This window comes from Entelurus aequoreus, linkage group LG03 (genome assembly GCF_033978785.1).
Source record: "Entelurus aequoreus isolate RoL-2023_Sb linkage group LG03, RoL_Eaeq_v1.1, whole genome shotgun sequence".
Classification (NCBI taxonomy): domain Eukaryota; kingdom Metazoa; phylum Chordata; class Actinopteri; order Syngnathiformes; family Syngnathidae; genus Entelurus; species Entelurus aequoreus.
The window spans coordinates 71,424,438-71,443,865 of NC_084733.1; the positions used below are offsets into that span (position 1 = coordinate 71,424,438).

A 19,428-nucleotide genomic window follows, 5' to 3' on the forward strand; every position below is an offset into this window, starting at 1 on the left:
TAATGGGCGGCACTGATTTTAAATACACGTGTCTTGAGTTAGGAGCTCGGACCTGTAGCACAATGCGATTTTAAGTTGAGGTACTACTGGAGTCAACTATTCTAAGTTGACTCCCTTGCAAACAAAGTACAGTGAAACCCTGATTTACAAACTTAATTGGTTATTGAACAGGGTTCGTAAATTGCAAAGTTTGTGTATTGAAGCAAATGTATCCATAAGAAACAATATAAATATGTACAATGGGTTCCAGCCTTGACAAAAGTCCATATTTTAAGCTGTGTACGCTTTGAAGATAATATTAAGTGCTATACAGTACTGTGTAACAAACAAACGTAAAAAGGAGGTGGTGGACCAACTATCTCTTTATGAACAAGCCAAAACAACAAAAAGCTGAGACTGTCCTGCGTACACTGCTCTGCTAACACATCCACACACACAGAAGTCCCTTTGGTGCCCTCACAAACGATCAGAAATCACAAAAATCCTTAACTTTAACAACCATACTGCTACAATAATAAACATTTCAAAAAGTAAAATCCACTTTACATTAACATTCACAAATGAGCAGCTGGCAGAGGCGAGAAAAGAGCAGACAGAGGGGGAGAAAGGAGTGGCGTGAGTATGCTCTTGGAAGAAATGTCGCTGAACGAGAGGTAGTGTCTTTTGGCATATTTTTCCATTAAAGTCTGTTCTCATCACAAGTGAATACTTGCTGTCAATCTCTTAAATACAAGCAATCAAAAATGGCTGCCAGCAGGACACAACATAAATGAATGAAGCGTTTGTACAGAGGCATACCTGGCTCGATCTAATAGTTTGGAAATCGAAAAGTTTGCAAAGAAAGTTCATAAATTGAGGTTTATGTTACATTCATTAATGAATGACAGAAAACAGGGCTGTTGTTGTTGTGCCATTAAGAAAATGAGTTGTATAATGGTTCTCCAGTCAAGTGTACATTTACTGTGACCAATTTACATTATTCCGTTACTCTACATTTTAAATGCAAATAAGAGTATTGAAAATGAACTTTTGGGCAAGCAGGGGATCGTACTGATACTGTCTGCACATTACTGTATACACGATGAAACAACCAGATGTAGACATTGCCTGTACTGTACAGGCACTTAAGAGCAGTCCCTTGGTTCGAAAAAATGTGGAGATTTTCCTCACTTCTTTGAATCTCCCTTCATCTGGGATCGAAACTCTGCGAGAGACAAACCCTGGACATCTATACTGTAACAAATCAAAACAGCCAGCCAGGGGAGGAGGAGCTCGGTTACAATACGAAGCTATATTTAATCCTTCCTTCTTCAAAGCCGCATCAATGCTACTCACCATGAGCAAGAGTTTGGGAAAAAAACAATGATGAACGATCTTTGTCGGCTGAAAGGCATCAATTACACAATGGATTTATAAGATACCTGCCGAGTGTTCTTACTATAAACCAACAAGTGTATCAACTGTGATGGATGGAAGTGAATGGAAAACACCTGCGCATGGATTGTCAACATGAGTGTGGGAGAGGAAGGGAGTCTTTGAAACAGTGTGAAACATCCGTAGCCACGAGCTAAGTTAAACGATAACACAACACAGATGTCGCTGGCTATTGAGGAGAACAAAAGCCTAAGCGGCCTAAAGGGTGAGCAGCCAAACTAGACCCTTCAGACTCCTTAATCACCTCTCTCACTCACGCGGGCTTTGTTTGCAAAGCCTGAATCGACGCATGCTATGTCCAAATGCCCTCTGCGCTGCCGTTGCCATGCCGACATAAAAGGCACAAGAGAGTTAAAGAGGGCTTTGGATCCGGCTCAGCGTGTCTCCTCATCTACACAAAAGGGAGAGCCCACAGCAGCGGACCCTGTCAGGGGGAGGTGTCACAAACAAGTCACAGTTACTGTACCTCTGCAGAAAGATGGAATTGTGAAGGAAGTTCTCGAAGACTTTCAAGAAGACTCGTTCGTCCTTCTCTCGATCTTTCTCCTCGGCCGTCTTGGGGCAAACGCAACAGGGACCCTTCTTTGGACCAGACAGGTCTGACTTGGTGGGCTTGGTAAGCTCCTCCATGTCTGTGAATCCTGTTGCCGGGATCCGGATTGGGACCTTCAGCTCTGTTTTTGGAAGAAATTGAATAATTTAGGCATGTGTTTTCCCCCATTAGAGTTGGATGCAAAGACAGAGAGCACTGTCATTGTGAATCTAGAGGGGTTCTCCATTTACTTAGCTACTAGCTAGCTTGAGCTGCTAATAATGTTAGTTGCCACTCGCCATTAAATAAAGGAGTGGAAGAAGGAGCTTGAGCTGTTCCTGCTGTATTGCCTTTGAGTTAGGAAAAGTTAAATCTAGGAAATAAACCATGCATAAAAGAAGTAAAAAGTTGTCAGCAGCAGCAGCATAAAATCACAGCATCATCGCTGAGGAGCAAAGAGCGTACAAGTGCAACATCCCTGTGAGAGTAAACATTATAAGTCACATTTTTTTGTTGTTATTTGAAATGTTTAGCAATCGTGCTACAAGACGACGCTCCAAAGCTTGTTTGTACATCGTAATATATACATATTTTTATTATCTAAATCAGTGGTTCTTAACCCTGTTGGAGGTACCGAACCCCACCAGTTTCATATGCGCATTCACCCAACCCTTCCTTAGTGAAAAATAAAATGTTTTTTTTTTCAAATTCAAGACAAAGTTATATGTTTTTGGTAACACTTTAGTATGGGGAACATATTCTAAATAACAAAGACTTAATTTAGAGTTATTTGGTTAGGGTTAGGGTCAGGGTTAGCGGGTTAGGGTTATAATAAGGCCATGCCGAATAAGGCATTAATAAGTACTTAATAATGACTAGTTAAGAGCCAATATGTTACTAATTTGCATGTTAATAAGCAATTAATTAATGGTGAATATGTTCCCCATACTAAAGTGTTACCATGTTTTTTTACTGGTGCACAAAATGAACCGTGCATTAACATCACCTTGTTCAAACAACAAAACCAACCCAGTGCATAAACTCACAACAAATTACACACCTGCCAATCAGTCAGCTGTTGCCGTATCCGTAATAAGCCGATAGGGAGAAGTTTGTATTTACACGATGAGTCGGGTGTGTTTTGACCTCCGCCGAACCCCTGAGGCCGACTCACCGAACCCCTAGGGTTCTATCGAACCCAGGTTAAGAACCACTGATCTAAATATTGACCGTTGTTAACTTATTTTTACACTATAATATATTAATTTATATACCATTTTTGATATGGTTACCCAGTGGGCACACAACATTAAAACAACGTTGCAAACTTTTTGAATTAGGTCCTGATGTTGAGCAACTCAAACATAACGTTGAAACAACATGCTTTTTGACGACCTTTAATCAATGTTGGGTTCTGACGTTGATTTGACTATTGAATTTTGTTCCTTTCGCAACCAATATTCTACAACATAAATACAACGTTGAAACAACATCTTTTTGACAACATTCATTCAATGTGAGTTTGTGACGTTGATTTGACCATTGAAATGTGGTCATTTCCCAACTAACAACGTAGACCCAACATTGGACATCAATGTTGTCTCAATTTACAAATACAACTATTTTGCAACGCTATTTAAAAGTCAGTTATAAAGGACATGTATGTACAATCAACGTTGCATCAATGTCTTGTGCCTGCTGGCTAGGCAGCTGCCCAGAGGGAACGAGCGTCAGAGCCCGCCTTCTTCCTAGTATGACCACACGCAAATAGGTCATACTTGCCAACCTTGAGACCTCCAATATCGGGAGATGGGAGGGGGGGGGTGTTCGGGCTTTGGGGGGGGCGTGGTTGGGGGGGCGTGGTTTGGGGCGTGGTTAAGAGGAGAGTATATTTACAGCTAGAATTCACCAACTCAAGTATTTCATATATATATATATATATATATATATATATATATATATATATATATATATATATATATATATATATATATATATATATATATATATATATATATATCAATCAATCAATCAATGTTTATTTATATAGCCCTAAATCACAAGTGTCTCAAAAAAAAAAATATATATATATATATATATAAATACTTGACTTTCAGTGAATTTTAGCTATATATATATATATATATATATATATATATACATATATATATATATATATATATATATATATATATATATATATATATATATATATATAAATACTTGACTTTCAGTGAATTCTAGCTATATATATATATATATATATATATATATATATATATATATATATATATATATATATATATATATATATATATATATATATGTATATATATATATATATATATATATATATATATATATATATATATTTATATATATATATATATATATATATATATGTGACGGTCCACAACTGTATGTGGCAAAATGCAGCTCCACACTGCTGTCGCTTCAACATATCACTGGCACCAGGTGGATTATGAATTTATTTTATTACAGTGTCCTGCAAAACAGTGCAAATTGTGAGACTGTGAGTCCACTTGGGTCACGGGATTATGAGTTGGAAGGCACAGTTCTGAGCACTTCTCGCAGGTAAAGTACATACCACTTCTCGCCAGCAACAGGCGCGCTGTTGCAACACTTCATTCATAATTTAATCAAGCATAATGAACGTCTGTTTCTACACCGTTACATATATATATATATATATATATATATATATATATATATATATATATATATATATATATATATATATATATATATATATATATATATATATATATATATATATGTATATATATATATATATATATATATATATATATATATATATATATATATATATATATATATATATATATATATATATATATATATATATATATATATATATATATATACATATATATATATATATATAAAAGAAATACTTTAATTTTAGTGTTCATTTATTTACACATATACACACACACACACAACACTCATCTACTCATTTTTGTACTTGAAAGTACAATGCTTTGTTAAGGGTTGAATTGTCCATCCTCTTTCTATTCTCTGTCACTATTTTTCTAACCATGCTGAACACCCTCTCTGATGATGCATTGCTGTGTGGCACGCACAAAAGTTCTTTCATCGAATGCACAAGAGTGTGGAATCTCTCCCTAGCATGGCCCAAAACCGGTCAATCCTTGCTTCCTGGGGAAGATCTTCCCTGGCAAGCAATTGGTACTCCAGTACTTGTACCCGGAGGCTGGTCAGGTACAATCGCAGCTGCGGCAGACTTTTTTTTTTGGGGGCATGGCCTCCAGCTCCGGCTGAATACTGGGAGTTTGTCGGGAGAAAATCTCTGTCGGGAGGTTGTCGGGAGAGGCGCTGAATATCGGGATTCTCCCGCTAAAAACGGGAGGGTTGGCAAGTATGAAATAGGTCAACAACATTTTTTAAAAGCAGAGTTTGGAAAAGCAAACAGTATGATTTCACTCATCTGTTCAACATCAATATAGCCACCATCACATCCGCTTTGCAATAACTAGCGCGGTGCCGCCGTGATTGACAGCCATGAAAGCCAATCATTTAATTCAGGCCGCAAGGCCAGATGTGAAAAATATAGATATTGAATTGTTGAATCTGTTCTATTAACCCACTATTAGCAACATATGCTTGCTAGCTGATGGTGGTGGTGGTGTTGTATTTATAGAACTGCACTTTTTTGGGGAACTTTGCCCATCTTTTACAATCTTTATGTGAGACCAGAACACATGTTTTTCTTTTTTTATGCATTCTCACTTGTAAATAAACGCCAGCAAATCCAATCAATCTATACCCCTTATAAAGCGCTCTAACAACATTCAAAAATCAACGTTTTATATAAATGCTGTAAGTATATATGTAATGTAGTAACAGGCACATTCACAAAAACATATATTATTTACATATATTGGTCATTTTAAGCATACGGCGGCAAATTCATTTCACAGACGCATCACAGCTATTTCCTTCAACAACAACAACACTACTAATTAGGGTCGGGCGACAGGGACCAAAAGTGATACTGTGGTATTTTTTGTCCAAATGGCGGTATACGGTATCTTAAAAAAACGTGCAAAGTGCTTAAGGTTGCCTTAGTTTTTTACGGCTTGATAATCAGTGTTAAGAGTACTGATTATTTTTGTTGTAAGTAGTAACGTAACGTGTTGTTTATTCTTATGAAGTAATAATTTAGCCGTTATTATGTGTAAGCAGTTTTCAGCGCAGGCACAGAGAAGGGCAAACGGCCATAACAAAGGGACATCAAAAGATACCGGTATCATATGGCAGTATTGTCTCAAATATATACCACTTTCTGTTACGGCTCAGACCCCTGCCATCCGTGCGCACCTTGGGACACGCCCACGGCCGCGCAAATCCAAGGACGCGCCGCGCGCGTCTCCGCCCTGCAGCAGCCGCCAGCTGCAAACACTCACCGGCTATCTGCACACCTGATACTGATGAGAGCGTGCCGGATAAAGGCAGGGTGGACCCAAGGATCGGCGCGGGAACTTACTTTTCTCATGGTGACCCGTAAGCGAAGCTTTAGCTCTCTCTCCTTGTTTCCTCTCCGTGCCTTGACCCCCTGTCTTCTCCCGTGTCCCCGCAGTACCCTCCGTCGCCTGGACAGTGAGCTGTGCGTCTCACTTTTCCCTGGATCTCCCCCTGTGTTTTGGACTGCCTTCCTCGTTTCCGACTCTTCGCTCGTCCCTGGATTCTGACGCCTCTTTATCGCCCCGGATCACCTGCCTGCCTCCTGGACTTCCTCTTCTCTCGTGCAACACTTGGTAACACACACTTCAGCTAATCTACACACATAGTCATACTCATACACTCTTGGATTTTGTCACACCCCATTCTAGTTTATTAGTATTGTTAATTATTATTATATTTATATATATATATATATATATATATATATATATATATATATATATATATATATATATATATATATATATATATATATATATATATATATATAAATAAATAATTGTACATACTTCTCCCTGGTGTCTGTTTGCCGTCACCTCCCCTTAGTAACCGTAACACTTTCCAAATTATACCGGTATTAACCATAACACCGGTATACTGCCGAGCCCTACTACTAATCAGGACAGACTTCATGAGAGACAACAAAGACAATGATGATTCAGAGCCTTATATTTTTGAGCCTATATGCTACAAGTTTTAGAAGCTGAGTGATAAGCAGATTCAGCACGTAGCACTATTGCTAAGTGCTAAACATGAAATACAAACTATGAACATAACAAAACAAACACTTACTGCACAATGTCTGTTCTCACTGGGATGCCAACTGATGGGATGTTCATATATTCCCGCTAAGATGAAGAATTAATCATAATCCGGGCCTCTTTTTCTGTTTGCCTCGCTATTTTCAGGTCTAAGTTGAATGTCAAAGGTGACCAACTTCTTGATTTATGGCCACATCCTTCTACTTTCCAAAGGAGAGGCATGATTTATGATCTACAACAAGAGTGCCAAACGTTTTGCCTCCAAGGGCCAAAGTGAAAATGTGCCAATGGTCCACGGGCCAAACAGCGATTCAACAGCAGCACGAGTGAGGAATTTAGTTTCATACTGCCGAATATAAATATGAGGTAGTAGAGTCACACAGTCGCGTGCCTAATTCAGTGAACATGCAACATCGCATCTTGTATGTACATTTTAACCTCAAAACATTCAGAAGTCATTTTCTGCAGATTTTCGCCATTTCCAGGTATTGTTCTGTAACCAGTATATATATGTAGAGCTTTCTCTCTGGCACTCATCGAGGGTGGACACTCCCCTTCCCTCTCCCTTATCTCTCCTGCTTGCTTCTTTGTCTTGTCTTAACTTTCTTGTTGCCTCTTTTTGCACTGCTCTCCAAATCTAAACATTGGAACTATTTAACTGGCCTCAACGAAATTGACAAGATCTTGGTTTTGGGGGAACCTGCTGTCGTGACGAAGCGGTTGTTGCTGGACACGCGACGGACTCTTGGGAGAAGAAGGAGTGCTGCGTTCCTGGCGACCCTTTTCGTCGAGGACGTGAAGATATCTAACTATTCGGAATTATGACAACAGGACATCTGCTGATTGGAGTAAGCGTTGCTCTGGTTTGTCCAAAAATTGGAAGTTGCTGGCAGTCTTCAAAGTACCCCAAATCTGCCACGAATGATTGGAGGAAGCGAGAAGAACTGTGGACATTCTTGGATAACATCGGACTGTCTGTCTAACAGGATTTTTGAGGACCAGTCATAGACAATTTAGAGTGAAAAGCAAATTTTCATTTTCACTCGCATACAAAACATTCTAACTTGGATTGTTTCCCTGGCTTCGAGACTCTCCCGAAGGACAGTGCGGCGAAGACACAACAAACTCCCTTCTTGTCTCTCATGGACACACACTTGTTGTTGTTGACTTTGGACTTATCGGCTGCACAAGAATCAAGGCCCCGGAACAGAGACACACTGTAGGCTTACATACAAACAACATGCATCCACAAAAATATACGCCACACATACACCCCCCCCCCCCAACCCCCCAAACCAAACACCCTCGACGCAAATCCCATAAGGGTGATGGAAGGATGGTCAGCGCCGAGAGCTGCGGCCTACCACCATTACTCCGCCCCTTCCCTCTGTTGCTAGATATCTCGAGATGTATGTTGTAATATGTATATGTGCTTTGCTACGGAGGTTTTTTCCCACTCCAGACTGGGCCCCCTTAGGAGCCCAGTCTAGATTGTATTTTTTTACTCATCCTTCCCCAGCGTTTTACCTTTTTCCCCATCTTTTACGGGGTGCCTTGTGGCGACCCATCAGCGTTCCTGTTCTGTAACCCTGTACACTGTTTGTTTGTCTAATCTTGAACGGGTTTGCGCTGAAAACAAAGTTTCGTTGTACTTGTGCAATAACAATAAAAGACCTATCCTATCCTATCCTATCCTATCCTATATATTTATCCGATCGCTTTCAAACTTTACCCAGACAGATTAGACATATGGAGGATGCAAAATTTCAAAGCGTTTAGGTTTTTATTGTAGGACATAGGCGAAAAATGGCGACCAAGACTATCCTTCTCCATAAAGAGCGCCAAGAAGTCACAACTATACCATAGAGCAGGGGTCCCAAATTCAAACACAACTAGTTAGCCTGTACAAAAAACTACAGATTTTACGATAAAAAATACTAGCAGCTCAGTCACTAGAATTTTTGTGTAAAATTAACAGTGGTTAACTTAGACTAAAATACTGTAAATTTAAAAATTGTTTTTACGTTCAATTTCTGGTGACTGAGCTACAAGTTTTTTTTAATTGTAAAATCTGTCAATTATTTTTCATAGGCTAACTAGCTGCATTTGAATTTGAGATCACAGCTCTATAGTGAAGTTGCGACTTTTTGACGTAAATACCATAAATATGTATTACATTTGGTAACCACCATTTGGTGGGCCAAAGGAAATGGCACAACGGGCCAAATTTGTCCCGCAGGCCCCACTTTAGAATTTAGCTTTACAAACTCAGAGGCGATGCACTAGCTCAGTATGTCAATAGCTGCATAAACCAGATACCTCTCTTTCATCACGGCGCTGCTAAAAGTAGTTCCTCTACGTTAGCAATTATATTAACAATATCGCTAACACTTGGCTAATACGCAGGTCACGAGCTGTAAATGGAGTATTGTTGGCGGTTTTTGGATGTTTTTTTTTCAAGAGTAGTGTACTCCAATTAGCAGCATTGCTAGCGACCTCATACTTATCGTATATTGTGAAATAGAATGCATAAAAACAAAGTGTGTTCTTGTCTTGCATAGGAATTGTAAATGATAGGCAAAATTCCTATCATTTTAAAAGTTCCCCTTTAATAAACCATCCATCCATCCAGTTTCTATCGCTTGTCCCTCTCTCTGGCTGGGTCCTACTCCATTTGCATTTGGGCGGAAGGCGGGGTATACCCTGGACAAGTCGCCACCTCATCGCAGCCATGGATAATATAATTTTACATATTTTCTAATTTTATTATTGACTGTGGTTAACTTATTTTTACACTTTCACACAGAATTGGAAAATTCCTGTTTACTGCCCCTCAAAGGTTGTATAGTGATGACAATACGACCGTAAAACAAAGTATTTATACTTTCAATATTTTCTGAACGTGAACAAATCATGTGTTGAAGTTATAACTGTTTGACTTTGGTGGTTCCACTATGTTGACATTGGGTCTTACCTTTAGAGCAGTAGTTATGCAAGTAGAGTTCCCGGTCCTCAGGTTGCTGCTGCCAGCGGACCAGGTAGTAGGTCAGGTTACCGTTGGGGAAGACCGGTGGCGACCACTTCACTAGCAGCTTGGTGGAGGAGTTGGCGAAGGCACGGGGTTCTTTGGGCACAGTCGGTACTGCGGTAATAGTACAGGTAAATTGTAAACAGGAAGTGACGGAGAGGATAATGTCAACACAATATTTATTTTAGCTGGGATAATCCTTCTCTGACTGTTCTGAACCTCTGTTTATATGCCAGTATTGCCCTAGTGGAGGTCTGCGGGCTGTTGCTGAACTTCTGTCGCGTAAAGTCAACTTAAAGGTTTTAGCCATGTACTGCACTATGCCTCGATTGTTTGACACACTACTAGTAATCAATAATCTATTCAAACAAGTGGCGGTTCGAGCTTCAATGGCAAACTGTGTTTTGGAACAAGGATAAGGTGAAAGAAGAATGTTAAAAATATAATAAATCTATCTGTGGCAGCATAAAATAATGTTATGTGCAAGTTTCACTTTTGCATCTCACTGCATATACAGTCGGGGTCAAAAGTTTACATACACTTGTAAAGAACATAATGTCATGGCTGTCTTGAGTTCCCAATAATTTTCTACAACTCTTATTTTTTTGTGATAGAGTGATTGGAGCACATACTTGTTGGTCACAAAAAATATTCATGAAGTTTGGTTCTTTTATGAATTTATTATGGGTCTACTGAAAATGTGACCAAATCTGCTGTGTCAAAAGTATACATACAGCAATGTTAATATTTGGTTACATGTCTCTTGGCAAGTTTCACTGCAATAAAGCGCTTTTGGTAGCCATCCACAAGCTTGTGGCAAGCTCCATGTCCATGTCAGAAAACCAACAAATTTAGCTGAACTGCACCAATTTTGTCAAGAGGAGTGGTCAAAAATTCAACCAGAAGCTTGTGGATGGCTACCAAAAGCGCCTTATTGCAGTGAAACTTGCCAAGGGACATGTAACCAAATATTAACATTGCTGTATGTATACTTTTGACTCAGCACATTTGGTCACATTTTCAGTAGATCCATAATAAATTCATAAAAGAACCAAACTGCATGAATGTTTTTTGTGACCAACAAGTATGTGCTCCAATCAATCAATCACAAAAAAATAAGAGTTGTAGAAATTATTGGAAATTCAAGACAGCCATGACATTATGTTCTTTACAAGTGTATGTAAACTTTTGACCAGTCATGAAAATAGTCATGAAAATAAAGAAAACACATTGAATGAGAAGGTGTGTCCAAACTTTTGGCCTGTATTGTATATATTATTATTTATTACTAATTAAGATAGCATTTATTTATTTTAGCACTGCATAATTGTGTGGTACATTTTTTTCATCATTTTGATGAGTGCCTTCTTTTGCAGTATATTTGATTAGTATTTTTTTTGTAATCAGCCTGACCTAAGCCTTGATAAAATTTACACATGTTTTAATATCATTTGACAAGTAGGTTATAATTATTGAATATGATTAAAATCAAGAGTAGGATTACTAATTCAGTGTTAATATTTGAGTGGGCCCCTCTGTAGTGGAAAAATTGAGCTCTAATGAGCTACAAAGCCCATCCCTCTGTTGTGTATTAGATTGTTGACTTACGTGATGGTCGTGTGCGGATGTAGATGATGTCACTTTTAGCACCAGGAATGTGTTTGTCCTCCACCCGCAGGGTGATGGCCTTGACAAAAACGGCATACTGGGTCCAGGGTTTGAGGTGGTGAATGCCGACTTTGGGGTCGGTATTATTATCCCGAGGAAGATCCACATCCACCATGTGCCAGCTGTTTGAGCCGCAGCCGTCTTGACCGTCAAACTCGGTGATGTTCTGAAAAGGCCTGGCACGGAGAACAAAAACATGGCCCTGAATGACATCTGCCGCATTTCAGAGTGGACGGTTGGTTTTGCGAAAATAAATCTAATTCTAGGTTGTGCCTGCAGACACCATGCGACTTGAAAAAAAAGAGATTCCTTTTTTTTTCACGCTCATTATTTACAAATGTGTAATTGCCATCGCTGCCAAGGAAAAAAGAAAAATAACATTCCAAAGTTGCAGGCAGCCAAACAAAATGCTGAGCAGTAATCAAGGCCAGAATGGAAGAAAATAAACCCTGATGGTGCAAATATCTTGCAAACGATTCTGAAATTAGAACAAAAAAAAAGGTTTGGCAGTGAAGTGTGCCTAGTTAAAGCAAAGCAAGCATGGACAAATGTTATCCCACAAAAAAAAACCCAACAACATAGAATAAGCTTTTGTTTTGAAAACCCTTCATCAAGCCTCAGTGTTGAGCTATTTATATGTAATGACAGTGCGCTGTATAGGATAATGTGCCGTCTTCTGAGCACTTACGCCTCCTTGTAGTACACCATGAAGCTGATAAGGCCTTTGTAATCCCGCGGCTGGTAGCGCTCCCATGTCAGGCGGATCGTGTTGCTGGACGTGCTGTTGGACAGAATCCTCAGGACGTGGCTTTCACCTGTTGTGAGAGGAGAGGACGTGCTCGGTGAGACTACGTAGATCCACCACGTACCTGTCAACAGCGCTGCCGTACTCACAGCTTGCCCTTTCCCCGTTGTTGCGGAAGTCACCCTCTTCCGGCTTTGAGGTGATGCCCGTCTTTTTCCACATGGTGTGGATTTCCGACATGCAGAGTTTGGGATTCAGGCGGAAAAAAAGACGTCCGGCTCGGATGGTCAGGTTGTGCTGACTCCAGTCCCAAAGATCGTGTAGGTGCTGGTTGTTGATGGCCGAGAATGAATACATCCTGATGAAGAGAAGGGGATCAAAAAGCGTCCTTTTTTCCACCAGGGAGCAGCATTGAGCACTAACTTCATACATGTTCCATCACTGCAAATTCCAATATATGAAGCAGTTAAACTGGAATTCCAATATGTTTTTGTCAAAAGTTGACACTTTAAAGGCCTACTGAAACCCACTACTACCGACCACGCAGTCTGATAGTTTATATATCAATGATGAAATCTTAACATTGCAACACATGCCAATACGGCCGGGTTAACTTATAAAGTGCAATTTTAAATTTCCCGCTAAACTTCCGGTTGAAAACGCCTTTGGATGATGACGTATGCGCGTGACGTAGCCAGTGAAACAGGAGTATCGGTAGCCCATTGAAGCCAATACAAAAAGCTCTGTTTTCATCTCAAAATTCCACAGTATTCTGGACATCTGTGTTGGTGAATCTTTTGCAATTTGTTTAATGAACAATGGAGACTGCAAAGAGGAAAGTTGTAGGTGGGATCGGTGTATTAGCGGCTGGCTGTAGCAACACAACAAGGAGGACTTACTTGGATAGCAGACGCGCTAGCCAACGCTAGCCGCCAACCGCATCTGTGATCGGGTGAAATCCTTCGTCGCGCCGTCGATCGCTGGAACTCAGGTGAGCACGGGTGTTGATGAGCAGATGAGGGCTGGCTGGCGTAGGTGGAGCGCTAATGTTTTATCATAGCTCTGTGAGGTCCGGTTGCTAAGTTGCTAAGTTAGCTTCAGCGTCGTTAGCAACAGCATTGTTAAGCATTGCCAGGCTGAGAATTATTAACTGTGTAGTTACATGTCCATGGTTTAATAGTATTGTTGATCTTCTGTCTATCCTTCCAGTCAGGGATTTATTTATTGTGTTTCTATCTGCATTTGAGCCAGATGTTATCACGTTAGCTCAGTAGCTAAAGAGCTTCGCCGATGTATTGTCGTGGAGATAAAAGTCACTGTGAATGTCCATTTCGCGTTCTCGACTCTCATTTTCAAGAGGATATAGTATCCGAGGTGGTTTGAAATACAAATCCGTGATCCACAATAGAAAAAGGAGAGAGTGTGGAATCCAATGAGCCAGCTTGTACCTAAGTTACGGTCAGAGCGAAAAAAGATATGTTTTGCATTGCATTCTAGTCCGTCACTCTAACGTTCCTCATCCACAAATCTATCATCCTCGCTCAAATAATGGGGTAATCGTCGCTTTCTCGGTCCGAATCGCTCTAGCTGCGTTGAAAACAATAGGAAAATATGAGGAAGCGAACAACTGACTACGTCACGCTACTTCCGGTAGGGGCAAGGCTTTTTTTTATAAGAGACCAAAAGTTGCGAACTTTATCGTCGTTGTTCTATACTAAATCCTTTCAGCAAAAATATGGCAATATCGCGAAATGATCAAGTATGACACATAGAATGGATCTGCTATCCCCGTTTAAATAAAAAAAATTCATTTCAGTAGGCCTTTAAGTAAGATTTGAACATTCCCAACTGCCATTACGTCGATCGCGAGCTACCTGTCGATCACGGAGGGTGTGTCAGTTGATCACCAGCCAGGCATTAAAAAAATAGACCTAAAAATTTGCGATCATCAATCTTCACCAAGACGTCACTTTAGTCACTTGATTGACAATCACGGCGCCCTAGGGTCTTGTGAGATGACGCTGGCTGCTGCCAAATCATTATTAAGAAAAAATGACAGACAGGAAGGCGAGAAACACTTTTTATCTCAAGAGACTCGAAACTCTAAAGACCGACTGCACAGTTCCTGTCTTCACAGTAAAAGCCCTGCTTCATCCTGCTTGCGCCAACAAAATAAGAGTCTCAGAAAGATAGCGTGCACAAGCTAGCAAGCTGCGGAGTTTGCCGCCAATGTATTTCTTGTAAAGTGTATAAAAACGAGTATGGCAGCTGGGCAAATAAGATGCCAAAAACCAAACACTTTCACTTGGTATTGGACAGAAAACTTGTTAACAAAAACGTCTCTTTCATAAATAAATTGTCACGGTTTGGTTGCGGCTTACTGCGCGGTTGTTCTCCCGGGATGCAGAAGGGATGACTCCGGACAGGACGTGCAGGTAGAAACATACTTTATTCTTTGAATAAACAAAGAAGCACCAAAAACAGAAAACAAGTCAAAGGAAACGCGTGCCAATCGCACTCGAAGCTAATGCTTAGCATAGGCTAGGAGACAAGCAAAACTTAGCACTGGAATCATGAACTAAGAAATCTTACGTGACAGTAGCGGAAAGCAAACAAAGAAGCCAGGACGAGTGACCGGAAACGGCAGGCTTAAATAGTGTCTCTGATGAACAACAGGTGAGCGTCCCGAACGCAAGAGGCAGGTGAAAATCATAAGTAACCATGGTGACTAAACAAACTCAGGAGGTGCACAAACAGGAACTAAAGGAGTCCAAAGCGAACAGAAAACACAAAACATGATCCGGACCACGGATCATGACATAAATAAATATAAATGATATATATGAATGACGTAGATCCCTTCGACTTAGTCAATTCAAAAGTAGCTCGCCTGCAGAAAAAGTGTGGGCAGCCCTAAGTTAAATAGTCAAATGAACTCAAGCATATATGGCTAGAACTATAAAATAGTAGCAAATATACACTCACATTGACCCTCTTGTTTTGAACTTTAATGACTTCAAATTGTTTTGATTAAGCGCACACACGTACAGTAATGTACCTGCCTCTCGACCTTCAGGCCTGCCTGACTATCACTATGTTGTTTTGGAGACACTGATGTGCATTTTGGTACGTCTAACCCCTTGTAAAGAATAATGTCTCCGAATGTAACCTCAAGTTCGAGCTGTCTTAAATAGCTAAGGAATGCTACAAAGGTAAAATTCTTAAGTAGGTAAGGTTGTATGTTTTGCCTCATTCCTGTGAGAATGCTGCATGTGACTGAAGCATTTAGGAGTGCGACAATCCAGGACTATATGCAGTGTGCTCAAACTTTGAGTGAAGGGTGAGGCAATTAATAAAACCGTATCTACTGTAGCCTCATTTATAATAATAGTAATTAGCTACACATCCTTTTGACCAAAATTCCCCTCTTCGAGAGCCTTGAACTAGCCCCCACCCTTATAAACACTCGTTGACCTTGGACCTTTTTCTTTTGCTCATTTTTGAAAAAGCTTGCTTGTTAATGTACACAATTGACAATGCTTTTGCGGGAGTGAGACCAACGCTGTAACATTTACTGTGAGACGTTTTAATAAAAGCTGGTGAAATCTTCCAGAATACTTAACCTCCCGACCTTTAGCACTAGCATGAGAAGCCAGCGTAGCATCTTCTTGCTGTCAAATAGCACAAACAAATGGCGCTTTACTAGTTACAGAGATTTACGTCTCAATATAAGTCTTAATGCCACAAAAACAGGAAGTAGAAACCTACCAAAATAAAAGCAGTACAAATACTGCTATACTGAATTAAGACTATGGTACTAATGGCACTGAAAAAACTCAGTAACGCTGTACAAATGTATTTGGACAAGGCAATTTCCAGATAATATTGATTTTAAATGACGTAGAGTAGACCATGGGTGTCGAACTTTTTTTCATGGAGGGCCACATCGCAGTCATGGCTGCCCTCAGAGGGCCGTTTGTAACAGTGAATCTAAGAATGTAAAAGTATAATCGCCTCATTATATTATTGCCTGTGCAGTTGGTTATTTGATTTTTGTACGTACAAATTGATGGATAACTTGCTTTGAAATCGTAAGTCAAGGTGACAAGCAGATTTTAAGTTTTTTGGTAATTTTCAAGAATCAAATGTTTTTTTTTTTTTTATGAATTAATGAAAAAAAAATACAAAAATGTTTAGGCCATCTCGATGCTTACTTGGTGCACATATGTGTCATATGTCAGCACTCAAAAGAAGGTTTTGTAACCTGTACGCTGTTTTGTTAAGGTGTTAATTGTATTATACCAAATAATAAATTGCAAAAATCGAGAATTGTGTTGAATCGAGTATCGATTATGAATCAAATCGTCCCCCCAAGAATCACAATCGAAGGGCGAGGTGCCCAAAGAGTCACACCAATAACAATTGAATATTTGTATATATATCAAAGTTTAAAACATATGACATTTCATGTACATACATTTGTTTCTGTCAAAATGGAAACAATGAAAACCTTTAGTAAGAAAGATGAAGTATCCATATTATTTCAAAGCTGTCGCGGGCCACATTAAATTACGTGTCAGGTCGGATCCGGCCCCCGGGCCTTGAGTTTGACAGGTGTGACGTAGACTGACAAACTGGAACCTTTTTTCCCCAAAATAAGACCACCATATAATAATCCAGTGTGTATAAAGGAGGACATGTTAAAGTCGTGACGTCACCGTACTCAGATTGAAGGGAAGCCTGCCATCCTGACGGCATTCCATGGAGTGAAATTTTACCCTGGGAGAGATGAGATGAGGGGCGACAAGACTTTCCCATGAACCCCTTGACCAATGCTATAAAAAAAAAAAAAATAGTGTCTAATATCTAAAGCTGATTGTGATATCTCAATGACGGCCTGAGACTTTCACGTTATCTACAGTATGCAGCCAAAGTCTCTTATCTGTACAGCATGTGTACGTGCTGCAGGGTTGCAAATTCAAGCCCTTTGCAAGCTTTTTTTTCAGATTTTCAGGTGCATTACAGATGCAGTAAATTGCATATTAGTAACTTGAAAACTTGACATACTGTATTCTCATTTAAACGCACATTGTATTGAGTTTTTAATCGTCGACACTTCTTTTAGTTGGGCTCCATAAATAATATTGTAATTAATAAAATAATACATTAATGTAAAAATAAAATAAAACAAAATAAAATAAAATAAATAAAATAATTATAATAAAAAATTAAAAAACAAAAAAAATTAAAATTTGAAAAACTCTTTAAATACATTTTCTTCAATCAATCAATCAATGTTTATTTATATAGCCCTAAATCACATGATTAGAATGAAAAATAAAAAAGAAGAAAATTAAGATATGCCTGTTATTAAGAAGAAGAACAAAAAAAGAAAATACTAAAAATTTGCTTATAAGGAATGTATTAAAAGTATTAAGTAGATCTATAAATAATCCCTTTAATACAGACACATATTAGCATTAGAAGTCTGGTAAAAACAGACGCCATTAACACTTTTTATATATATATATATATATATATATATATATATATATATATATATATATATATATATATATATATATATATATATATATATATACTTTTTTTTTTTTTAAAGCGGCGGGAAAATAAATGTACATTGTCCAACAAATAGCCTGTTAAAAAATAGTAAAGTAGTAAATTGTAAAAAAAGAAAGGCATTTTGTACTTTAAACTTGTTTTCCTGTATTGTCATTGTAGTGAGTACAACTGAATTGTGTGCAGTAGTATTCAGTGCAGTTTAATAAAAAATAAAAAAAAACAATAAAAAAAAAAACAATAACAAAAACAGCAAAAACAATTAATTTTTTATATTTTTTGCAATGTTTTGCCATTTTTCCCCATTTATTAACTTAGCTTTTGAGTCAGATAACTTTCTGCGATGACAGAAATAAGTTTAGGTTGAATCCTAACACTCACTCAACATGAACTCCATGAAAACTGAATGTTTCTTTACTGATAACATTGCTGGCAAACACTCACTTATGTCCTTTCATTGCACTAGTCCACACACACACACACACACACACACACACACACACACACACACACACACACGGGCCATACTTGTCCATGAGCTCCTCCCCGTTGATGTAACGCAGACTCTTGAAGAAGGACAACGATCCAAGTGTGTGGGAGTGACGAATCCTCACATAGCCCGTCACTGTCTGGATCAGGCCCATGAAACTCTCCAGCTCAGACGCTATGTTATCTGGGGACGACAGATAAACACACACACACGCAGACACACGCACACACACAAGTAAGCCATATTAGGAAATGTAGCTGCAATGACACCTAAACTACTTCTTAATGCAGATGCCCCATAATGTACAGAGGAGAAAGGAAGTCATACTAATAAATGAACATGATGAATAAAGTGTAGCCATTCACATATATACATTTTGTGACAGACAAAATTGGTCAAGTCAGCTTTAATTTAAGGTGATGGTTGCAGACCACCACAATGTATGCCACCGGACAGCCACTGATTGTTTATGATAATGCTTACATGTCATACATGTCCTTAAAGGACAATTTGGAGTGGAACCAGATTATGTTTAGGTGATAAATACACACTGTAAATCAGGGCTGTGCACAAACTACTGTTTGTCTATGCTCGACTGCTTGCCAGTCTTAGGTGTAGCGACTAGGGTTGTCCCGATACCAATATTTTGGTACCAGTACCAAA

At 39.0% G+C, this 19,428-nt stretch overlaps 1 protein-coding gene across 1 annotated transcript in view; it reads right to left on the bottom strand.

Annotated features, from left to right (window-relative positions):
• The window catches only part of igf1ra (insulin-like growth factor 1a receptor), a 195,121-nt gene that overhangs the window by 44,439 nt on the left and 131,254 nt on the right, over positions 1–19,428 (bottom strand). The window contains 6 exon segments of the mRNA XM_062042591.1: positions 1,901–2,108; positions 10,229–10,396; positions 11,891–12,126; positions 12,639–12,765; positions 12,845–13,053; positions 18,804–18,948. Coding sequence (XP_061898575.1) covers positions 1,901–2,108; positions 10,229–10,396; positions 11,891–12,126; positions 12,639–12,765; positions 12,845–13,053; positions 18,804–18,948 — 1,093 coding nt within the window.